Genomic DNA, 19,969 nt, shown 5'->3' with positions numbered 1-19,969 from the left:
AACGAAGCCCCCTGCCAAATGGATCGTGGACATGTCTTCCTCCCACCTCTGCTCTCGTATCTGAAGTCTACTTACCATTTATTTTTTGCCTTGGAGCTGGCAGCTTCTGACTGATCTTAGACTGCTGAGCTTCCCTGTCAGGTGTGGCCTAAAAAACCCCAAACAACAAAACAATACATGAGCTACAACAGCATGTAGGATGTTTCAGGGAGCAGTGAGAAGTAATACGCACTCTCAACAGAAACTGCTGGCAAAGAGTCGCAAAGCCTTGGGAGTACCAGAAAGCCAGCTGACTCTGTTTGACCCACCTCTCTGTCACCAGTCCAGCTGGAAGTGGGGGGCTAACACTAAATTACAAGTATTCATCTTACAGAAAGTCCAGCCTGATGTGAAAAATCACATGTAAGAGCTGCCTATTGTATAAACTGTACTAAACCCAGTATGTATGTAGCTTTATTTATACCAGCTGTAAGATTAACATTAATTGCTTAATTGCAGTGTGAAGGGTGGCCTTGCAGTTAAAGCACTTTGCCTGGGCTCAGGACACAGAAATGTGTTTCACAGCTCTGCCACAGACTTGCACATCCCCACTATGGGCAAGACACTTCATCTTGTAGTCTTTTTGCCCTCCACTCCAGTAGTAAAGTAGGTATAGTAAGTGGGGGAAATCACATCTTTTCCTTATCTGTTGTCCATTTTGTCTATGAAGATCGTATGCTCTTGGTGGGGAAAGTGCCATTTCCAAGTATTGGTCTATAGGCATCTGAACTCTGTGTGGTTCTGCCCCAGGAAGGTGCCTACCTGGCTAATCCTGATGCTAAGAGTAACAGTAGCTTAACATAGATGTACTCAGCCCCAGGGGCTGTTGGAGTCCTCCTTAGTCAAAGCCTTTTGGTAGAGTATGTGCTTTACCTTGCAGGATACATTGCAGCTGGATGTTTTAAGAGATATTGTGCAATTGCAGCTTCCATTAAAATCAGCAGAAACTGTGGATGCTCGCTCGCTCTCTCTGAAAATCAGCCCACATAGTATAAAATGACTTTCAGCTAAATTTAAATGGGCATGGTTAGATTACAGGTGTGTATTCTCTTTTACTACTATCACCACCTTTGGTCATTAAGCTTAAACAGTTGGAAAAAACTTTAATTCAAAAGCCATTATTCAATGTTGGGTATTTAGCTTCTGCATTTTATTTACCCTGGGCAATGGAAATAACCCGGCCCACTTCTCTTTTTACATAATCTTTCCATATGTTTGTTGCCAGTTGTCAGTCAGGTTCACATGCCTGAGCACAGTGGAGCACTATTAGAGTGACAAACACGGAAGGGAAATGATTACAATAAAAGAAAGACGCTCTCAAGGGCATAGACCACCTTGTTTGTTCTGTGTTTGTACTTCCCTTAATACAAACAAAAACAGTCAGAGCCTTGGTTAACAGTAGATTTTGTAGCACATCATATTTAGGAAAGTAAAGAACCCTAACATACCTGGTGGTAACCCTTTAAAAAGCTATTTTATAGCCCTAGATAAGGATGAATGCTGAAGAGAAGGTCTACGTACCTTTATTCTGCAAGACAAGCTCAATGCATTATGTCAGTGAAATGTCACTGCCTCATTAATTATGAAATGTCATAAACATTAATGACAAAAGATCATTGTTGTGATCATAATTATGTAACTCTGATGCAATATTATGACCAACGACATTCCAGTGGTCTGAAATACATTTCTGGATACCATTGTGGTGCCTCAGTAAGGATATGCTAGCTTTAAAGTATTTTTGCCCAAATTGCAGTGGCAACCGGGAGTTTTTCAAATTCAAAGACGCTTTGAAGTCATATTAGAAATAGTCATGCACCATTCTTTTTCAAGATAATGCTTTTGTCTTTAAAATAAGCCTACAAGTATTTTAGCTGATTATCTCATCTTCTTTACTTTAAATGTCACTACACTTTTTGGAACTTGACACCTTCCATTTTATTTTTTTCTAGGCCAGAGTCTGACTTGCTGTGACCAGGAACAACTCTATTCACTTCAGCAAGGTTTTACTCAATTAAATTGTGTAAATGATGTTGCGCTGAAAATAGCCCAATAAATCTGATTTTCAAAATAATCACACTGGTGTTTTCTGGGAAAAAAAAGAAACTACAGCTATGCTGCAAGTAGTGCCCCAGCAAACCTACCATAGCAAACCAGGCTGACTTCAGCTGTGGAGGGTGAAATGGGTAGAAAGGAATGCTTCCGTTTCTCGGTTTTGTTTTCTTTTCGCCAAGTGAAGAAAGTTGCTATTGTTGTTAGTTTGTTTTGAAACTGATAGAAAATGCTGAGTGAAATGACTAGAGATTGAATTGCTGGAAATATCTGCAAGAGGAGTTCTGGAAGGCAGCAGTCTTCATGCATATTCCCATCCGTAGACCATGCCACCCGTGGGGAGGGAGCACAGGACTGCTGCAATGGAAAAACTTAGCAGTTGTGTCCTCCCAGTTTCTCCCTCTTCCGAGAGAAATCAAAGCAACATCCTCGTGGAGATGCTTTGGAAAGTGCCTCTCCACTTTCCTTGCTTTTCTACCCTTGTCATGTACAAGCCGGCTCCGTAATTATACCTCTCCTGACCATGGATGCTTCTCCGAGGCGATTCCTTGTTCAGGATATCCAAAACACCAGAGGGCAGCAAAAGTGTTAAAGCAGAAATTGCAAAAGCATCAACCTTCCCAACAGAAGCACCTCTAGGATGATAAAATGTGATTGCGTAAGAGGTTCGTAATGCCTTGACAGCGTCAATTCATAGTGAAAGTAGTAGAAAACCAATGTAACTATGACAACACCAAAATTGTGCAATGGCTACTTCTGAGCAGCACTGCTGGAAGCTGTTTTGACCCGTACGTATGAAAATGAAAGAGAAATACCAAAAGGTTGCAGAGAGTAATAGATGTAGGAGGTCTTTAATTCTCAATAAATCATACAATAGTGTTAAAACTCTTAAAAATTACGTGCTCCCTCCTCCACTGCAGAATCTATATGTACCCCACCCTCTGGACTAGAGATTACAGGTCTGTGTGAATACCTTCCACAGGTAGCAACACGTGCCAGTTCTTCTTGCTCTGCCTTCTAATGCAGGTAATTAAAGTCAGGATGGTGGATTCTCCTCAGTGTAGCCCCCTGGTGAGGTCTTACACTCTCCAGGCAGTCCCATGGCACAGGTGTCCACCTCTCCTTAGGACGGAAAGATCGTGAGATGTTAGGGAGAGGACCAAATCCAGCCCTCTTCTTCCCATTTGGGAAGAAAGAAATTCTGAGTCCTTTGAAAAGGAATAAAAATGTTATGCTCCTAGCTGGGGCTGGCTGTCTTGAGTGTTCTTTCTAAAAAGACCAGTTCTGTTTGCTATCCTAAAACACTTAATCAATTTCCAATGAAAACAGCAACTATAATTAAAGGGAGGAAAATCCCACCACAGCAGAGGAGCCATTATTAAGGTAATTTTTTTCTTTATAACTCCTGGGGCACTGTTCACATGCAGTTGCTACTGTATGCGCTGTTTGTGCGTCACCTCCTCTTCATGAGCTCCACGGAGAATATACTGTTAGCTTAATAATAACAATAATAATAATAATAACAACAACAACAACAATAATAATAAGAATAAGAATAAGAATAATAGTAAGTCAGCTTTTCATGTGAGTTATTCAAGGCACTGTGTAAGCACTAATTGAATGTTACAATAGCCCGGGCCGGCTGCGTGCTATGACCACCCTTACAGCGAATGGAATAGCAGTCCCATGACCTGGGTCACACCACCGCCTCCATGTAAGCAGCTCCCATCCTTCGGCTCCTGACCACCAGCTCTGCAAGCCGCTGCCCTCTCCCAGCGCCATTCAAGCCCTGCAGACTGCCAACCTGCCTGCTCTCACAGCGAACAAGCACGGGGACAGCATGTGTTTTGAGCAACGGTCAAGATAAACAAAGTTTGGGGGTTAATTTCAGGCGTTATGTCTCCCTGTTTCTAGCAGAAAGAGCCTGCAGTGTAACCCCAAAGGGCTAGCACCCACGTTATGGCGGGTGACACAAGCAATACAGTTCATTAGATAAGAGAAGCAGAGGCAGTCTTGCTTGCTTCACTAGAACGTCCCGATGGATCTCTCTCAAGTGTGTTGATGACACACAGCTCATGTATCATGTAATTTGATTTGTATAGAGCACCACATTTTTCTCATCCTGTCTTTAGAGTAAATTTACAAGAACTCCTTTCCTCCCATAGTGGGTCCCTCTTGAGCCCTTTAGAAGTCATTCACAGATCCTAAGGAGACCACCAACTACAGGTGAAAACAATCGTACCGACTGCTTTGAAATCTCCAGCGTGAAGCAGAGCTATACCTCTTCCACCCAAGGCATCGCCTTATTTCAAGCAGTCTGGCAAATCCAATTTGCACGGTGCCTCTGGATGGAAGAGGAGGGATCACCACTCAGCATCCCATTGGCCATGGTGGTCAGGCTAGGGGTTCAGGCTGAGATGGACAGTCTTCCAGTTTGGAGCCCAACCGCCGACTGGAGAATTACTCGTCTGAAAAAAGCCTGGGCAGACTCTCACAGAGAAGAATGAAGTTGAATAACAGATGTGGCAGGCATCATTCAAGACTTGTTTTCGAGGCTAAACTGGAATTTGAGACCAAATGTACAAACATTTTGGTCACTTGCTGCGTGAAGGCTGAAGACCTACTTGTTTGAACCCAGCGCACCTTCCGCTTCACATTTGACCTTGAGAGGAACTTCTTGGGCGCTTCCAGGGTGCTGAGGTTCAATCCCAAACAACCTCCTTCAGCCTTGCTGTGCAAAAGGGTAACTTCCCAAGCCTCACTTCCAGGCTGACCAGAGGTAATAGCACCGCAGGTGTGTTCAGAACATACGAGCAAGCTGCCAAAGTATCACAGGACTCCATATATCTATCTATCTATATATATGGGCTCTTTATTATTACTTCCCTTCCTGCCCGTGCCCAGCTGGCGGACCCGGAGGGTTGCTGTCCCCAGGCCGGGCTGGCTCCAGCTCTGGGTGCCTGAGGGGATGGTCGGCAGCAGCCCCCGGCAGTTCCCCTCCATTCCGCCCTGGAAACGACGGGAACGGAAACCCGGTCCGGAAACCCGGTCCGGCGCGGGGGAAGGCGGGTCGGTATTCCCGCCGCGGGCACGGCTGCAAAGGGCGGGCGGCCACAGCCCTCCCCGTGCTTTGGGACCAGGAAAAAATGTCCCCCGCAGGGCTGCAGCCACACTTTCCCCACTGCCAGCGGGACAGTCCCTGCCGGTGGCCCTACCGAGGGCGGTCTCGGGAGCTGGGATGGGGCTAGCGGGGGCCTGGCACCCCCCCCCCCCGCCGCCGTCCCCTCACGCGGGGTTAGCGCGGCGTTCGCCGTCCCCGCGTCTCCGCCGAGCCCCCCGGCAGGGTACCGCCGCGGCCGTGGGCAAACCCTGCCCGTGGCGGGCTTCTTCTCGCTGCCGCTGAGCCCCGGGCGCTCGGGGCGCTGAGGGGAGACGGGCGCGGCCGCCCTCCCACCCCGCCCTTGCCGCCGCGGCGCGGCCACGAGACGGTTAACGGCTGCCGCCGCCCCGCGCGCCGGCGGCTCACGCGGGCGCCGGCCACGCCGGCAGGGGGCGACCCCGCCGGGAGAAGGGACGCGTCACGTGACAGCAGAGAGCCCGCTCCGGGCGGGCGGGGGGGGGGAGAGCTGGCGGCCCCCTCCCTCCCTCTGCCCTGACGTCACCGCCCCTCCGTCTCCCGGGCGACGGCTCCATCAGCGCGCGCGTCAGCGCCGCCCGTTCCTTGGCAACGGCCGGGTGTCTCGCTCTCCTTCAGCCTCGCGCCTGGGCGCGCGTCTCTCTGGCGTCAAAGTGACGTCAATGGGCCCGTCTCGGCTTTCGGCGGTGGGCGGGGGGAAAGAGGCGGGAGGGAGGGCGGGGTGTGCGTGGAAGGGGGGGGGGGCGGCGGAGCGGAGCGGGGCGGGGGGGGGGGGGGGGGGGGGGGGGGGAGCCGGGACATCCCGCGTGGTCCCGCCGCCTGCCCCCCGGCGCACGCACACACGCACACACCACACACACGCACACGCACAAGCGCGCGCGCACACACACGCACACTCGCGCGCACACACTCTCACACCCCACCGGCAGCGGCAGAGCCCGGCAGCCGCGGAGAGCGCCCGCCAGGTACGACGGCTCGGCGGCCGCGCCGACGGTGGGGCGGCCGGAGGAGGGGGTTCGGGTGGGTGGCGAGCCGGGGAGGGGGGGGACGGACCGGGGCTGGCGCCGCCGCGGAGGTCGGACGGGGCGGCGGCGGCGGGGGCTCGGCTGTGGGGAGCGGGGAGAGGGCGCCGAGCTGTGAGGGGGTGTCCGGCGGCGGGCGGGGCTGACGGGGTGTGCTGTGCCGTCTCCGTGCAGGTGCGAGCGGCCGCGTCCCCGGGGCAGCGCGGATGCTCCCCTCCTAGGCGCGGCGTGCGCTGCCCGCCACCCGCCTAAATCATGGTGATCATGTCAGAGTACAGCTCCCTGCCGGCTGCCGGACAAGCCCAGCAGCGGCCTCTGCGAGTCGGCTTCTACGATATCGAGAGGACCTTGGGGAAAGGCAACTTCGCGGTGGTCAAACTGGCCAGGCACAGGGTGACCAAAACGCAGGTGGGTGCGGAGGCTGCGGCCGGGGGGGGGTGCGGGGGGGGGGGCGGTGGGTGAAGAGCCTGTCGGTTGGCGGGCCGGCGGCGGTGGGGTGCCGCTGCCGGCGCCGTGAGGCGAGCTGACTGCCGCTGGAGGCGAAGGGAGCGGCGGCGGCGGCGGCCAGCTTTGCGAAGTCCGGCGGGCTCAGCCCGCCGCGGTGAGTGGGCACCGGGAGCCGGTGTGGCCCTTCGGAGGAGCTTCGGGTTCTCCCGGTGCGCTCAGCGGCGTTCACGGGAAATTAAAACCGGGCAAGGATATATAAAAAACAACATTTCCGAGTGCTACGGTAGCTTCGTCGAGTTACCCGCTCTTAGTTTGCTAAAAAGTCCAACAAATGAAGGATCTTTTGAAGACTTCGGACGGGTTCAATTTTTTTCATTCCCCGTGCGTGCTTCAAGAACAAAGAACTTGCAGTGTTATTTGCAGAAATAATTTATTAATGGGCATGCAACCGTATTTAAGTTTCTAGTGCATGTCAAAATCCCATCAGTCGCTACAGCACAAAACAGTCTGCTACAGGAATCTGTTTTTCACTGGCACGAGATGGATTAAAAGATTTACCGAATCCTGTCCAGTGCTAATTTCTGCGGTTCTGTTCACTACCTTAGGTGTAATCCTTTGACGTAGAAAAGAAAAATGAAAACGTTCTGTGGTGTGAATTCTGTGCAGTTCAGAAAAACAGAATCAGCTTTGTCAAGTCTGTACTTTAAAAGCTACTTTACTTGGATTTTGTGAGTTGTGTGCGCGTGCGGGGGGGGTGTCGTCGTTTTCTTTTTTTTTTAAGAGATCTGAACAGTAAGAGTACCTATTTTGTAATACCTGGGGTTGTTTTATCTTATTATTTTTTTAAACCTGCAGGTTGCAATAAAAATAATAGACAAAACAAGGTTAGACCCGAGCAATCTGGAGAAGATTTATAGAGAAGTTCAGATAATGAAGCTTTTGAATCATCCCCACATTATCAAGCTATATCAGGTAAGAGGTCAGCTTTGAAGCACAGCACGCAGATGAGATATGCTTGTGCTCTTCTCTTGCACATGATTTTACATCAGATATTTGCAGAGACGATGCATATTGAAATACTTTTTGAAAAACACTTAAACTGGGTTTTTTAAAAGTCCTTCATCATTCGTTGAACAAGATTCTGGTACATCAGACAGCTTTTTGACAAAATGCACTGTAAAATTTACAGTTAAAGTGAGGCTGAGGTTTGTTTCAGATCGAGGAACTGATTATCTGAACTTCTAGGATTAACTTGCCTTTCCTTACTCCTCTGCTTTTCCTGTTTAGAGGACTGGAACTTCTTACGTGCTTTTGATAAGAGGAAGACTTAAACTCATGTAGGATAGCAGAGAAGAAAGCACAAAAGTTGAGTTTGCCAGAAGTGGAAGGGATTTAAAATCAACAACAATTAAACCAAATCAATCTAAGGAGAAAATCTAAGTAGAAATCTAATATAAGAATTAGAATTCTAACCTAAGTAGAAAATAAAAAGCCAGTAAATGCTGGTATCTTAGAATATGTCAAGAAATGACCTGTTTGGTTATTCTGTTCCAGTTTGTTTTGTTCCAGTAGTTTTGAAAGTCAGTTTTAAATATCTTTGCCCTTGTAGAGTTTCACAACATGAATTTTGGTTTAGATTTGTTCAGCTTCTGCACTGATGGGTGTTTTTAACAGTAAGAACAAATAAATGTGTTGTGCAGAAAACAGGATCACATCTGTCTAGTGAGCAAGGACTGCTTTGCAAATTCTAAATATTCGATCTAATTAGCATTTGGTGTAAGTTCCTCTTAATCATCTTAAATAGTGCCATGTGGATTTAAGAAGAAGATGAGGTATCACAGTCTGTCTGGACCGGTCTAGAAGGGCAGCGGGGAGAGAGGAGTAGATGGATGAAGCAGCAGGTCTGAAAGTCCGTGTGCAGTAGTAAACAGTATTATCAGCTGCAATCTTACCGTTGGGTTTGTTAGCTTTAAAAAAAAAAAAAAGAAAAAAAAAAGTTTTAATTAATGTGTAAGGCTGAAGAGCCAGTAAGGCAGGTGCTTAGGCAAGGCATTATTTTTAAAGACCTTGACACACATGAAGTGCTTGATATTTATAGTATTAACCATCATAACAAAAATTATTCTGTGTTAACATCTGACGTCATTGTTGCCCATAGGGCAGTATAGGATATACAGAAACATTCTAACAGTTCAGTTGATTTCATTTCAGTGGAATGATGCGGGTGAAAATACTATTTCGAAGCTTTTAGAAAAGCAGGTTAAATTCCATCTAGTTGAACCACTTCACTTGATGGAGCAAATGACGTTCGTAGTGGACCATAATTTCTTTTCAGTGAAGTTTTCTTTTCTTTGTTGTTGTAACTGATGCTTTACCTGTTTGGTGGAGACTGAGAAGCAGGGATGGAATTAGATGACATACCAATGTAGGGTGTGTGTTCTTGTATTATTTCATCATTGTTTTAGTTTCAGCACGGCGTCTTAATTTCATCCAGCTGGCAACTTTCCCAGAATACTTTCCTTCAGTTTTTTAAACTGGGAACCTCTCTTCCTTTGCTCCCTGTTTGTTTATTTTCATTTCATGTCTGTGTGTAATTGTAGTGAGGGGAGGACAAGAGTCTTCGAAAAAGGTTACATGTTAGGAGCCTGGAAATTGCAGCCTTTGAAGTAGTATTGACGCTTTTTTGATTGTTAACATGTTGTGAGCCTCCTGCTTCCGAAACAAAATAATCTGCTACTTGAGAGTCCAATTCCAGAGAAATGTTGTATTTTAAAAACTGAAATGCAACATTTGAAAGATGTGCCATAGTAACTGAAGATGAATTTGGAAATGCTTAGCATTTCTCATTCATTTTTTGTTTTTTAGTTCTTCTTTGTTTTTTCCTCCAAAGGAAAAAATTGACAAGTATCAAAGGAAGTTGATACTAGATTGATAGGTGAAGGCTGGGTGGTATATTGACGGTTGTTGATGTGCATCAGGGACTGCCATTACACAAACAGCAGCCTATTGTCACTTGCTTGGGAGGCTTGCCATGTCCCTGGCCAACACCAAATGGCACCGGGGTATTTGATACTACTTCTTGATTTGTCCAAGTTGCAACTATCTCTCCTGACCTCAGTACCTTCTAGCCTTGAAACAAAGACAACTTTATATAAATTTTAAGTGTCTTTGCGTGTTCCAAATCAAAGGAATTGTAAAACTATATATGCATATTTTAGCAAAAAAGGAATTCAGGGAAGTGTATGAAATTATAGAAATGCTCATCCGTTATCTTGCGGAGATTAGGTGGCATGGTAATGGTGAGAACAATGGCATGGGAAACCATTGTGTATTGTACACACATAAGCACTGATCTGTTGTTGCCTTTACTGCCAGCTGCTGTGGCAAATAAATAATTGAACCGATATGTTTGAGAATGCACTTAGAAAAATGAATGAAACTACAGAGGGTCTGCATTTTTTTAAGCATGTCCTCTCGTGTCTTCACAGGTTATGGAGACGAAGGATATGCTTTACATTGTTACTGAATTTGCAAAGAATGGAGAAATGTTTGGTAAGTCCTCACTGCCGGAGCTAACAGTTCTTTAGATTTAGAAACCATGGCTTTATTGTTATCATTCCTGTGTAATACATATATTCTGATTAAAAATCCAGGGTTGGCATTGTCAGCCGTCAAACAGAGAGTGCAGCACCTGCAGGATTATGAAAAATTGCCTCCAGGTGTTTCTAAATCCTGTGCCTCTTTTATTTTGTATTGCAGATCATCTAACCTCCAATGGGCACTTAAGTGAAAGCGAAGCACGGAAGAAGTTCTGGCAGATTCTTTCAGCAGTGGAATATTGTCACAGCCACCACATAGTGCACAGGGATCTCAAAACAGAGAACCTTCTGCTAGATGCTAACATGAATATCAAGTTAGCAGGTAATGAGAAATACGTGGTTAGTCTATAAACAACATTAGGCATGTAGTCAAATTCAGTCTCCCTAGGACGATCCTATAAATGTATTTATGGTAACTGATAATAAAACAAAGTTACTGATATGTCTCTGAACATATCCTCTGGACAAAAGAGAATAGCTTAAATGAATAGGCAGAGAACAAAACAATACATCTGCTCCCTTCTCTCCATTTTCTGCTACTCCTGAAATATTAGTATGTGGTTGAGTAATGTCTTACCCCACACTTTCACCTTCATTTCAGACTTTGGCTTTGGAAACTTCTACAAGTCAGGAGAGCCCCTCTCCACTTGGTGTGGAAGCCCACCCTATGCAGCTCCAGAAGTTTTTGAAGGCAAAGAATACGAAGGACCTCACCTTGATATATGGGTGAGCTTGATATTCCTTAGAAATCACATTTCACACTTTGTGAGGGTCTGTGGGCTTTCAAAATCGTTGCTTCTACTGGAGTCGCTCACATGCTGTGCTGTTTTCTATTGACAGAGCCTTGGGGTGGTGCTGTATGTCCTTGTCTGTGGTTCTCTGCCTTTTGATGGACCCAATTTACCAACTCTGAGGCAAAGAGTGCTGGAGGGCCGGTTCCGCATCCCTTACTTCATGTCTGAAGGTGCTTTTTTCAGATCCTTAATGTTAGAAAAGGGGCTACAAATAAAGGAATAGCTGTCCTGTTCCTTCCTGGGGCAATGACAGATGGGACTGGTTTTGCAGCTGGCAATCACTTTGTCTTTTATGTATCCAGTAATTTCTGTAGAGCAGCGCTTATAGTTGAGGGACTAGTTGCACATGTTTTCTTTTCTGGGATCTACTTTACGGTGCAACTAAAAGGCTGTCGTTTCCTTTCTTAGAGTATCTCTATGGATTACAAAAATACTTGACACTGTAGCTGGGGAAATAATCACTCACAAAAGAGAGAAAACAGGATTTTAATGAGACTAGCCTGTAACGCTGAGATGGGTGTAGTTCTCCTAAGATATTTTAACTATGCAGAAGGGGTATGTTTCAGTGTGGCTGTGCTGTCAAGGACAGCAGAAATAGTGGGGCTTAGCACTGCTTCTTGAGCACTCCAGCAGTCTGGTGAGAAAAAGGAACTGAGAGGTATAATCACCTCTCTCTGATTTGGATTCAAAAACAAGTGAATGTGCCTCTGTCTTCAAGTGAGGAGTATCTTTTGAAGTCTGACCTTTATCGTAGCCATGAACGGCTTTAATTCCCTGATCATAAACAAATAAGCAGTATATATGGGCCAGGAAGTTGTATGTGATGGGGTTCTGTGCTGAATTCTGGCCTATTTTAAGTGGATGTAACATCATTAAACCTGCATCCACTCAAAACTAGCTCTCCTACAAGGTGCAAGGCCACCTGAAACCTGCCGGTATCCAGTACAGCTTCATTTCCTGTAGTGATGTGTTGCTTTTGTGAAATGTATGTGGACACCTCTTGTGCTGTTTTAAATATCTGGTAGTCAGATCAGGCATCAGCAGCTCAGAAACCTTTAATTCCTGTTTTCACAGACATCATACACTGTTGCTGGGAAGGTTTCTTAGCAGTGACCTGGGGCTGGGCTGTTATTTTTACCCCTTGCTCATGAGTTTGTTTTTGTCATCCAGACTGTGAAACACTAATCCGACGGATGTTGGTTGTGGACCCAACCAAGCGAATAACCATTTCCCAAATAAAGCAGCACAAGTGGATGCAAGCTGACCCGTCTCTTCAACAGCAGCAGTCTTTGTCCTTCTCCATGCAAAACTACAACTCCAACCTGGGTGACTACAATGAGCAGGTCCTTGGGATCATGCAAACACTTGGCATCGACAGGCAGAGAACTGTTGAGGTGAGAAGCGCTTGCCCCTTAGATACATCTTCAGTGACTGCCAGAATGCCAATGGTGCAGTCATATATAAGTTATTCAGTGACTAGCCTCGATCCAGTGTCAGAGTGTAGTAAAATCTTCACTGCCCTTCTGGATTTTTACTTACTTTTGAGTACACTATTATGAGGCCTTAGTGATGAGTTTTGGCTGCTTGTGTCCTGAGTTACCTGTAAGTCAAGAGTCCTTTCAATGTCTTCTAGTCTCTGCAAAACAGCAGCTACAACCATTTTGCTGCGATTTATTACCTGCTTTTGGAGCGCCTCAAGGAGTATCGAAGCAGCCAGCTATCGAGTCGTCCAGCAGCTGGCCGTCAGCAAAGGCCAAGGAGCTCCGAGATCAGCAGTGTTGAGGTAAGGAAGGGCATTACTTACTGGGAAGCTGTGTCCATTGGCTTTCTTTTTTCTGTCCCTTGCTGTGGGAAAACACAAGACTGTACCTCTCAAGCTTCTGAAAACCAATACTGATATTGGTGCCCTCTGATAGGACACAGCCTACTGTTCTTCAGCAGGAGGCTGATTGAATACTAATGGCCTGTTTCCTAAGAAGTGACTGTGGGTCACGGTCCAAAGAATAGTCTGCCTCCAGTGCAGGTCAATAATGAGCCAGAAGATTAGGCTTCTCATGGAAATTTGCCCTCTTAGGCATGGATCGGTTACACTTCTTTGTTACATACCCCGTAGGATCCTCAGAAGTACACCATGAGTCAGTTTGTGTGTTTTTCTGACATTCTTTTTCTTTTCCTCACCCCCACACCCTTTAAAGTGTGCTCTGGGTGCCTTTTCAAATTGTACTTTCAGTTAAATGGCCTAACTTAGGAGAAGGAGTTTTGTGTTTGTGTTGGCATTGAAAGACTAGCTTTGTTAATTTTCATAGAAAGTACATGGAGAAAGCTTACACGGAAGGTGGCTCTGAAATTCCTTGAGCCTCCAGTATCTGAAAAGTCATGTGGAACTGCGGTGTATGTGATGGCTTCTGTGCATCGCTCTCTCTCTCCAGATGCCTCAGGACAGTCTCACTAGTGAAACCCTGCGATCATCTCTGCTTTACCAGCAACCTCAGAGCCTGATTCAGCCATCCTTGCAGGCAGAAATGGACTGTGACATGAGCAATCCATTACAGGTTGGTGTTGTCAGCTACACTGTGTGTTACTTTTCTTTTTTTTTTCCCCATTGTTCTGCCAATCCAAAACAATGGGGGTTGTGACTCTCTTGTTCTCTGCCTTCAATCTTTTGTTTGGCATTTGGGCATGGTGTCATAGTAGCCTCTCAAACAATATGCCTACTGAAGATATGCTACAGGACTGTGAAGAGTATTAAAAGGTAGTTCAGAAAAAAGCGAAACACCCTTCAGTCTGTGATCTGACATGTTTTGCAGCCTATGTTCTTTCCTGTGGATCCCAACTTCAATGGGCTCTTCCGGAACCGCTCCATCTCCCCCAACAGCCTGCTGGAGACCACCATTAGTGAAGAAGTAAGGCAAGAAAAGGAGCTGGAAGATGAAATTAAGGCATATGACCACCCCATCCGCATCCCTAGCAACACCAGCAGGAGGCACACACTGGCCGAAGTGACCACTCATTTCTATCAGCATGCCCCTCCATGTAAGTAAGTCTGGGAGAGGTGAAGGGTGTCCATAGTTAGAGGAAAAGGACAGAGAAGGAGTGCCATAGCAGACAAATGCCTGGGGAGTATGTGCTGATTTTACCTTGACTGGGATAGGAAGGCCCAGAAAAGAGGTCTGTACTCTGCCCTCCACACTTCTGTGTTTCCGTAAATAAGCATGGCCCTTAAGGAAGAGACATTGCACTGTTGTATTTCACCTAGATCACTTTAGAGGGGAGCATTCTCACAAGCAGGACATAACCCTTCTCTGCTTGCTTCTGCTCTTGTACCGGGGGTGGTGGGGGTGTCTGAATTTAAAAAAACAGGTTGTCACTAGCTGTATTTGGTACACATTCAGACCCTGTGAATGAAACATACAAGCAAAACTGTTCACAAAACAATAATCCTGTGTCAGAGCTGTTGTGCTGAAGAAACACTGTAGGCCTGATCCAGCACAGCCTGGTGGTGCTGGAGTTGCTGGTGGAGCCCTGCCAGCTGGACAGGAGCCCAAACTTAGGTTATTTGTTGATGACCTCTTGCTGGAGTCAAGCCCTGCAACAACATGAGTTGCTGGACACCTCTCCAGCTCGCAGGTGCTTATTAGTGCCAGTGTAGGTGGGCAGAAGACTCTGATGTCATGTTTGTTCCTTCCTGTCCTCATCTTGGGAATGCTCTTTCTCTCCTTCCTTCCCCTCCATAGGTATAGTCATTTCCTCTTCTGCAAGCCCCACAGAGGGAACTAGTTCAGACAGCTGCCTTACTTCATCTTCAAATGACAGCTCAGTGGCCCTGAGCAGCTGTTTGGCAGGTCAAGTAATGACGGGGAGCCCAGCCACAGCTAGGATGACGTCGCCCTTCCTAGCTTCCCAGTCTGACGCTCCAGTGTTACAAGCCCAGGGCTGCATAGGAGGTGCTTCTCTCCTGCCTGTCAGCTTCCAAGAAGGAAGGCGAGCATCTGATACCTCATTAACTCAAGGTAATGTCTTCCTTGCTTTATTGCTGGGGAATTGCACCCTTCCAACTGCCACTAGGAAAGGGTAGCATGCAGGGATACTTGCTTGCCCGTGTTAGTGTTATGCTGAGGACAGCCACTTGGATATTCTGCCTCTTTACTCGTTGTCCCCGAGGGGGGTTCAGATGCCCTGAGAAGGTGCCTAGATGAGAGTTTCTCGGGTACTGATTCAGCATGCCCATGAAGGTATTTCTGCTGCTGTGAGTGGGATGGCAGGCTCCGCTTTCCTCCTAAAATATGGAGTGCACAACATCATGATTTCTATCAGGTTTCTCCTTTGCTGTGCATGTGTCCATCTACATAAGGGTGCAGCTGTCCCAAACCCTGTTCCATTACATAAATTTTGCTCTGACCGTCAGGCAGAGGGGTGAACATGAACTGAAAAGTCATGGTCTCTTCTAGTGCAGTTCTCACGCAAATGAAGGCAGCTGCCCAGAAAGGCTGATCTGTAAAGCAGGCTCCTAGGCAAATGCTAAGGAGGATTAAAGTGCATTTCTTCTCCTCGTGTCCCACAGGCTTGAAGGCTTTTAGGCAGCAGCTGCGGAAGAACGCTCGAGCCAAGGGGTTTCTCGGCTTGAATAAAATCAAAGGCTTTGCTCGGCAGGTGTGTCAGTCCTCCTCATCTCGGGCAGCAAGGAGTGGCATGAGCCCTTTCCAGCACACGCAGCCGAACACCTGCATGTACAGCAGCAGTGGGAGCAGCAGAGAGGGAAGAAGCCTCCTGGAGGAGGTGCTACAGCAGCAGAGGTGAGAAGCTGGCTGGGACGAGTTTTGCTGTTCTCATTGGGTTTACTTTGGTTAGGGGCAAGTGAGGAGGAGTAAACACAGCAAAAGAGGTTGAGGAGTTTGGTCACTGGGGATTCCTATCCTCCATCTTTGCTGTGTGGCAGCAGATAAACTGCTTGGCTTCCTTTGTGGCTTCCTGCACTGGCATACGTAACACAGGACGTGCAGTTTCACTTAAAAATCTCGACATCCAAATATTTGGAGGTTGCTGAATTGAGAAGCAATTTGGTACTGTGGGGGAAAACATTACTTCTTCCCATTGCAAGCTGTGTTTTGCTTTGTTAGTTTTGGGAATGATTTCTTTCCTCCTCTGCCTCCTCCTGTAATTTTCCCATGGCAAGGAAGTGAGACCTTGTAATTTGGAAAAGTTACAGCCCACAAAGGAGGCCCAGTTCCAGTGGCCTCAAATGTCATGTGTGGTGGCACCTCTTCATTCCCATAGAAGCAAGATGGAAAATTGAGTTTCCGGTTTATCTGCACACGTTGTCTCTAGAACATCTATTATTAGCAGGCCAAATGGTGACTAGATAACCCTCTGGTGATAGTTGCCCTCTCCAACATGAGGAAAACCCAAGTGAAAACACGTTGACCTGGCATGGTCAGCTTGCTTTAATTGTAGTGGCTGGATAAGGAGAGGTTTGATAGAGAGAGGGAAACAAAGGGGAAAGTTACGGTCAAGGTTACAGGCAAGAAAGGAGGAAGAAAAACATTAAATCATCCTAGCAGTGCAAATTAACCTCTTCCACCCTTGGATTTTGTTCAGAATGCTCCAGCTCCAGCACCACCAGCTACTCCAGACAGCTTGTCCCCAGACTTCTCAGACATCTGCAACAAATGGCATCCCCTCCTCTGATAGCATAGGTACCTGCAAAGCATCCAATTCTCTTCTGTTGTCAGAGCTACAAAGAGAGAACTCATTTGAGCTGGCCTTTGCTGGCAACAGCCAACTGCTCCAACCTCATTTCTTTGGTGTCAGCGTATCACCGGTGTCCTCAGCAGCTCACCTTTTAGACACGCACCTGTACATCAGCAGCAACGTTTCTCCAGTTGGCACTACCTTCTCTCAGCAACAGAGTTTCTCTGCGCAGTCTCCAAGCTATGACGCTGTCACTCTGCAGCACGGGGATTGTGAGATGGAGGACCTGACTTCCAACCAGCTAGGGAAGTTCGTCCTGGTCAAGTGAGAGCCCCGGCTGCTACAGCTCACGCTGCTCTTGTTGCGAAGAACTTTCACCACTGTTCCATGGCATGTGTGGGTCCATGGCTGGCTGGTGTTGTGTGGACGAGTGACTCTCAGAAGCAATAAATTTTGAAGTATGTGAAGAGGCTGTCTGGCTCAGAAAGCTAGCAACTTTATAGAACTGAAACAAGCAATATGTATGTCTTTTTGCTTCTACTATTCTTGCACTGAACAAATATGAATAGAAACTGAATTTTTTAAAGGAAAAATAATGATGGGGAAGATGGGTGGGGCATTTGTGGGGACAGGGAGGGATGTGGTTGGGGAAGAACTCTTCGGTACTGTACTCAAGTCAGACCAATACAGCTCTGCTGTTATGCAAGATTAGCAGCTGTCAGTAGTGGTGACACAGCAGGGAGAGGCTTTTCAAAGAAGGGACCAGAGCCTCCCTTTTTCACAATATTCATTTATGGGTTTGTGAAGATGATTACCTCTTTTAAAGAAAATAAACAGAAAACCAGTGGCATGCAGCATTATGCATTCATAGAAGACAAAAATGGAAGCATTGCCATTTGTTGGGGTTTTTTTCCCTCCTGTTAACACTCATTTTATTTAAAGGAACCAACATCCCCATTCCACACCTCCCAGATACATATACTTTAAATGAAAACTGTGAACTTCTTGCTTGATACATCAGCTGGAAAAGCTTAAAAAGCCCTTCTAATTAGTACAGAAGCAAGTAATCTATTGAAAATGTATCCCTTGATGTAAGGATCCAAATTGCATAATGTCTGGTCTTTTGCAGGGATGTTTGTTTGGGGGTGGTGTGTGTGTATATACATATAAACGTGCACACATGCATATATTTTGTCGGTCTGAATAATCTTTAGGAATCTCTTTATAAACGCTAAGTTTTTTCATATTCTTGCAGAGGCACTGAGGAGGGAAGTGTTAGTACCAGTGGGGTGAAGGGAAGGGTTTTCTTTTTAAAAAGCCCTCCTGGAGGTTGCCTACAAAGTTGCCTGAGGGGTATTTCTTAGTGCTGCACATTGTTATTTCCGCTGCTAATTATGTTTTTATGCATTTCATTATCAGGGTCCAAACAGAACTGACTCTTGGGGAAATGTGCAATATTGAGGTTATAATTACATACCGGCAAAGACAAAAGGAATAGGCTAGAACAGAATTCTACTCTAACGGAGTACAGCTATTTCTGAACAAAACTGTATTAAAAGTGAGTAAAACAGCACAATCTTTGGGTGTTTGTTTTTGGTTGGTTTGTTTTTGGCATATTAGCAAAATGAGGTTTTGGATTAGATAGGTGTTTTTTCGTATGGTTTTTAATGCTGTATATGTATATAAATAGGAAGCAGAAAACTATATAACACTAGTTATTTTTTATATTTTGTAATATGCTTATATTGTGTTTCTGGTATAGACCCCACTCCCCTTTCAAGGCAGAGCATAACTTCTGTGGGTATTGACAGAAGTTATGCTTAGGTATAAAGGGGAGAACAGACTGTGCTCCTACAGAAATGAGTCAGGTAGGGCATGCAAACTTTGGAAGCAGGTAAGCAAACAGTGAGCCAGCTTGGCTGGAAGCTGCCATCCGAATGTCAGAAAATAGCTGCATTCTGTCTAAATGCTTAAAGGACCCATCTCCCTAGTGTGACACAGGGTGCCTTCAAGTTACCTTGGCTTCATGCAACCTGCAGTATTACGCATTTGCAAATAATATAGATACCTGTTTTTTTGTTTGGTTTGTTTTGTTTTTTAAAAAGAAAAAAAGCCAAAGATTGACCAGGTTAATTGGTGGGAGTAGGAAGGGTTGAAGATGTCATGTGGCTCTGTCTGTGGCTCTCCATAAACGACCTCTTTATCTCTGTGTAGTAACTGTGTGTCTATATTGGTGCATCTCCAGCTTGCCACTGCTGCTTCGTGGTCTGGAAGCTTCAAAGTGAGAGAAAATTGCTTGAGTTGAATTTCTGTTAATGAGCGGTGCCTTGCAGTAGAGAAAACACCAAAGTCTCATGCTCATTTGTAGTGGTTTTAAAAAACAAACAAACAAAACCCAACCCGAAAAACAGATTGCATGGAGATGGCTGGAGAGGAGGGCAAGAAGAAGCCAGCTCATCACAAAGCAGCAACTTTGCCTTCAGTTTTGTAAGGGGTAGCACACATACTTAAAACGCAGAATTTCCTCTTCAATGTTTGTTTTGTTTAATGCCATGGATCAAAAGGCCACAGATTCTTTTGTTTCCTGTCCTGAGCAATGACAAGCACTTTACTTTCATAGTATTTTTTTTTCTTTTCCAATTGCTGTAGAACCTCTTTGGAATTATTGCTGGAGCAGAAAGAGGTCATTTTAAAAGTTTGGGGTTTTTTGTAGATGTCTTGACAGTGCTGTTCTGCAGACTGCAATGCAATAGGGTATTTAAAGACACTACGTGATTGGTTTAATTAAGATGTATAGTTTATTTTTTATCATGACTGAACAATCATTTTATTTCTTATGTTAAAATGAGAGGTGTACACCAAAATGATTAGTCGATGTGTTTTATTTAATATTTAAATAAAAAATGTTTTAAAATTGTTGTCCTGCAAATGATTCTGTGGAGTATTTTCTCCTGATACATACATACGATTTGCATAGTTAAGACTCATTTTAAAGGCTAAGTCCATAGGACATTACTGACACTTTCTATTACATACTAGATGAAGAGGAATGGCGGGCTCACAAATCTGATAATGGGATATTGAGCCTTTCGCTGGTAGGCAATCTGTCTGAATCTAACCCAAGTCTGTAGTAATCGGGTTATAAAATCTGACAGTAAGAGAGGTCTATGGAGAGAAAATGGTCAAGCGTGG

General features: G+C 45.8%; 1 protein-coding gene across 3 annotated transcripts; it reads left to right on the top strand.

Moving 5' to 3' along the window:
• Positions 1-6,017: 6,017 nt before the first annotated feature.
• Positions 6,018-19,692, top strand: SIK1 (salt inducible kinase 1). 3 transcript variants are annotated; one of them, XR_005932842.1, is made up of 15 exons: positions 6,018-6,192; positions 6,424-6,657; positions 7,552-7,668; positions 10,185-10,248; positions 10,456-10,617; positions 10,897-11,021; positions 11,136-11,259; positions 12,260-12,483; positions 12,723-12,872; positions 13,519-13,641; positions 13,897-14,122; positions 14,824-15,099; positions 15,651-15,882; positions 16,685-17,298; positions 18,197-19,692. XR_005932842.1 is itself a non-coding variant. In XM_030020293.2 (14 exons), the coding sequence occupies exons 2-14, from the start codon at positions 6,505-6,507 to the stop codon at positions 17,103-17,105; spliced, it is 2,397 nt and encodes a 798-aa protein (XP_029876153.1). In that variant the 5' UTR covers positions 6,018-6,192; positions 6,424-6,504; the 3' UTR covers positions 17,106-19,692. The 3 variants fall into 3 exon arrangements, 2 of the variants coding, with proteins under 2 accessions (XP_029876153.1, XP_040980823.1); XM_030020293.2 differs by having other exon boundaries at positions 16,685-19,692; XM_041124889.1 differs by lacking the exons at positions 6,018-6,192; positions 6,424-6,657 and adding an exon at positions 6,686-7,424 and having other exon boundaries at positions 16,685-19,692.
• Positions 19,693-19,969: the final 277 nt, after the last annotated feature.

Source organism: Aquila chrysaetos, chromosome 7 (genome assembly GCF_900496995.4).
Source record: "Aquila chrysaetos chrysaetos chromosome 7, bAquChr1.4, whole genome shotgun sequence".
NCBI classification, from domain to species: Eukaryota; Metazoa; Chordata; class Aves; order Accipitriformes; family Accipitridae; genus Aquila; species Aquila chrysaetos.
Note: the sequence above shows the minus strand (reverse complement) of the source record. Positions and strands in the feature narration are given on the sequence as shown.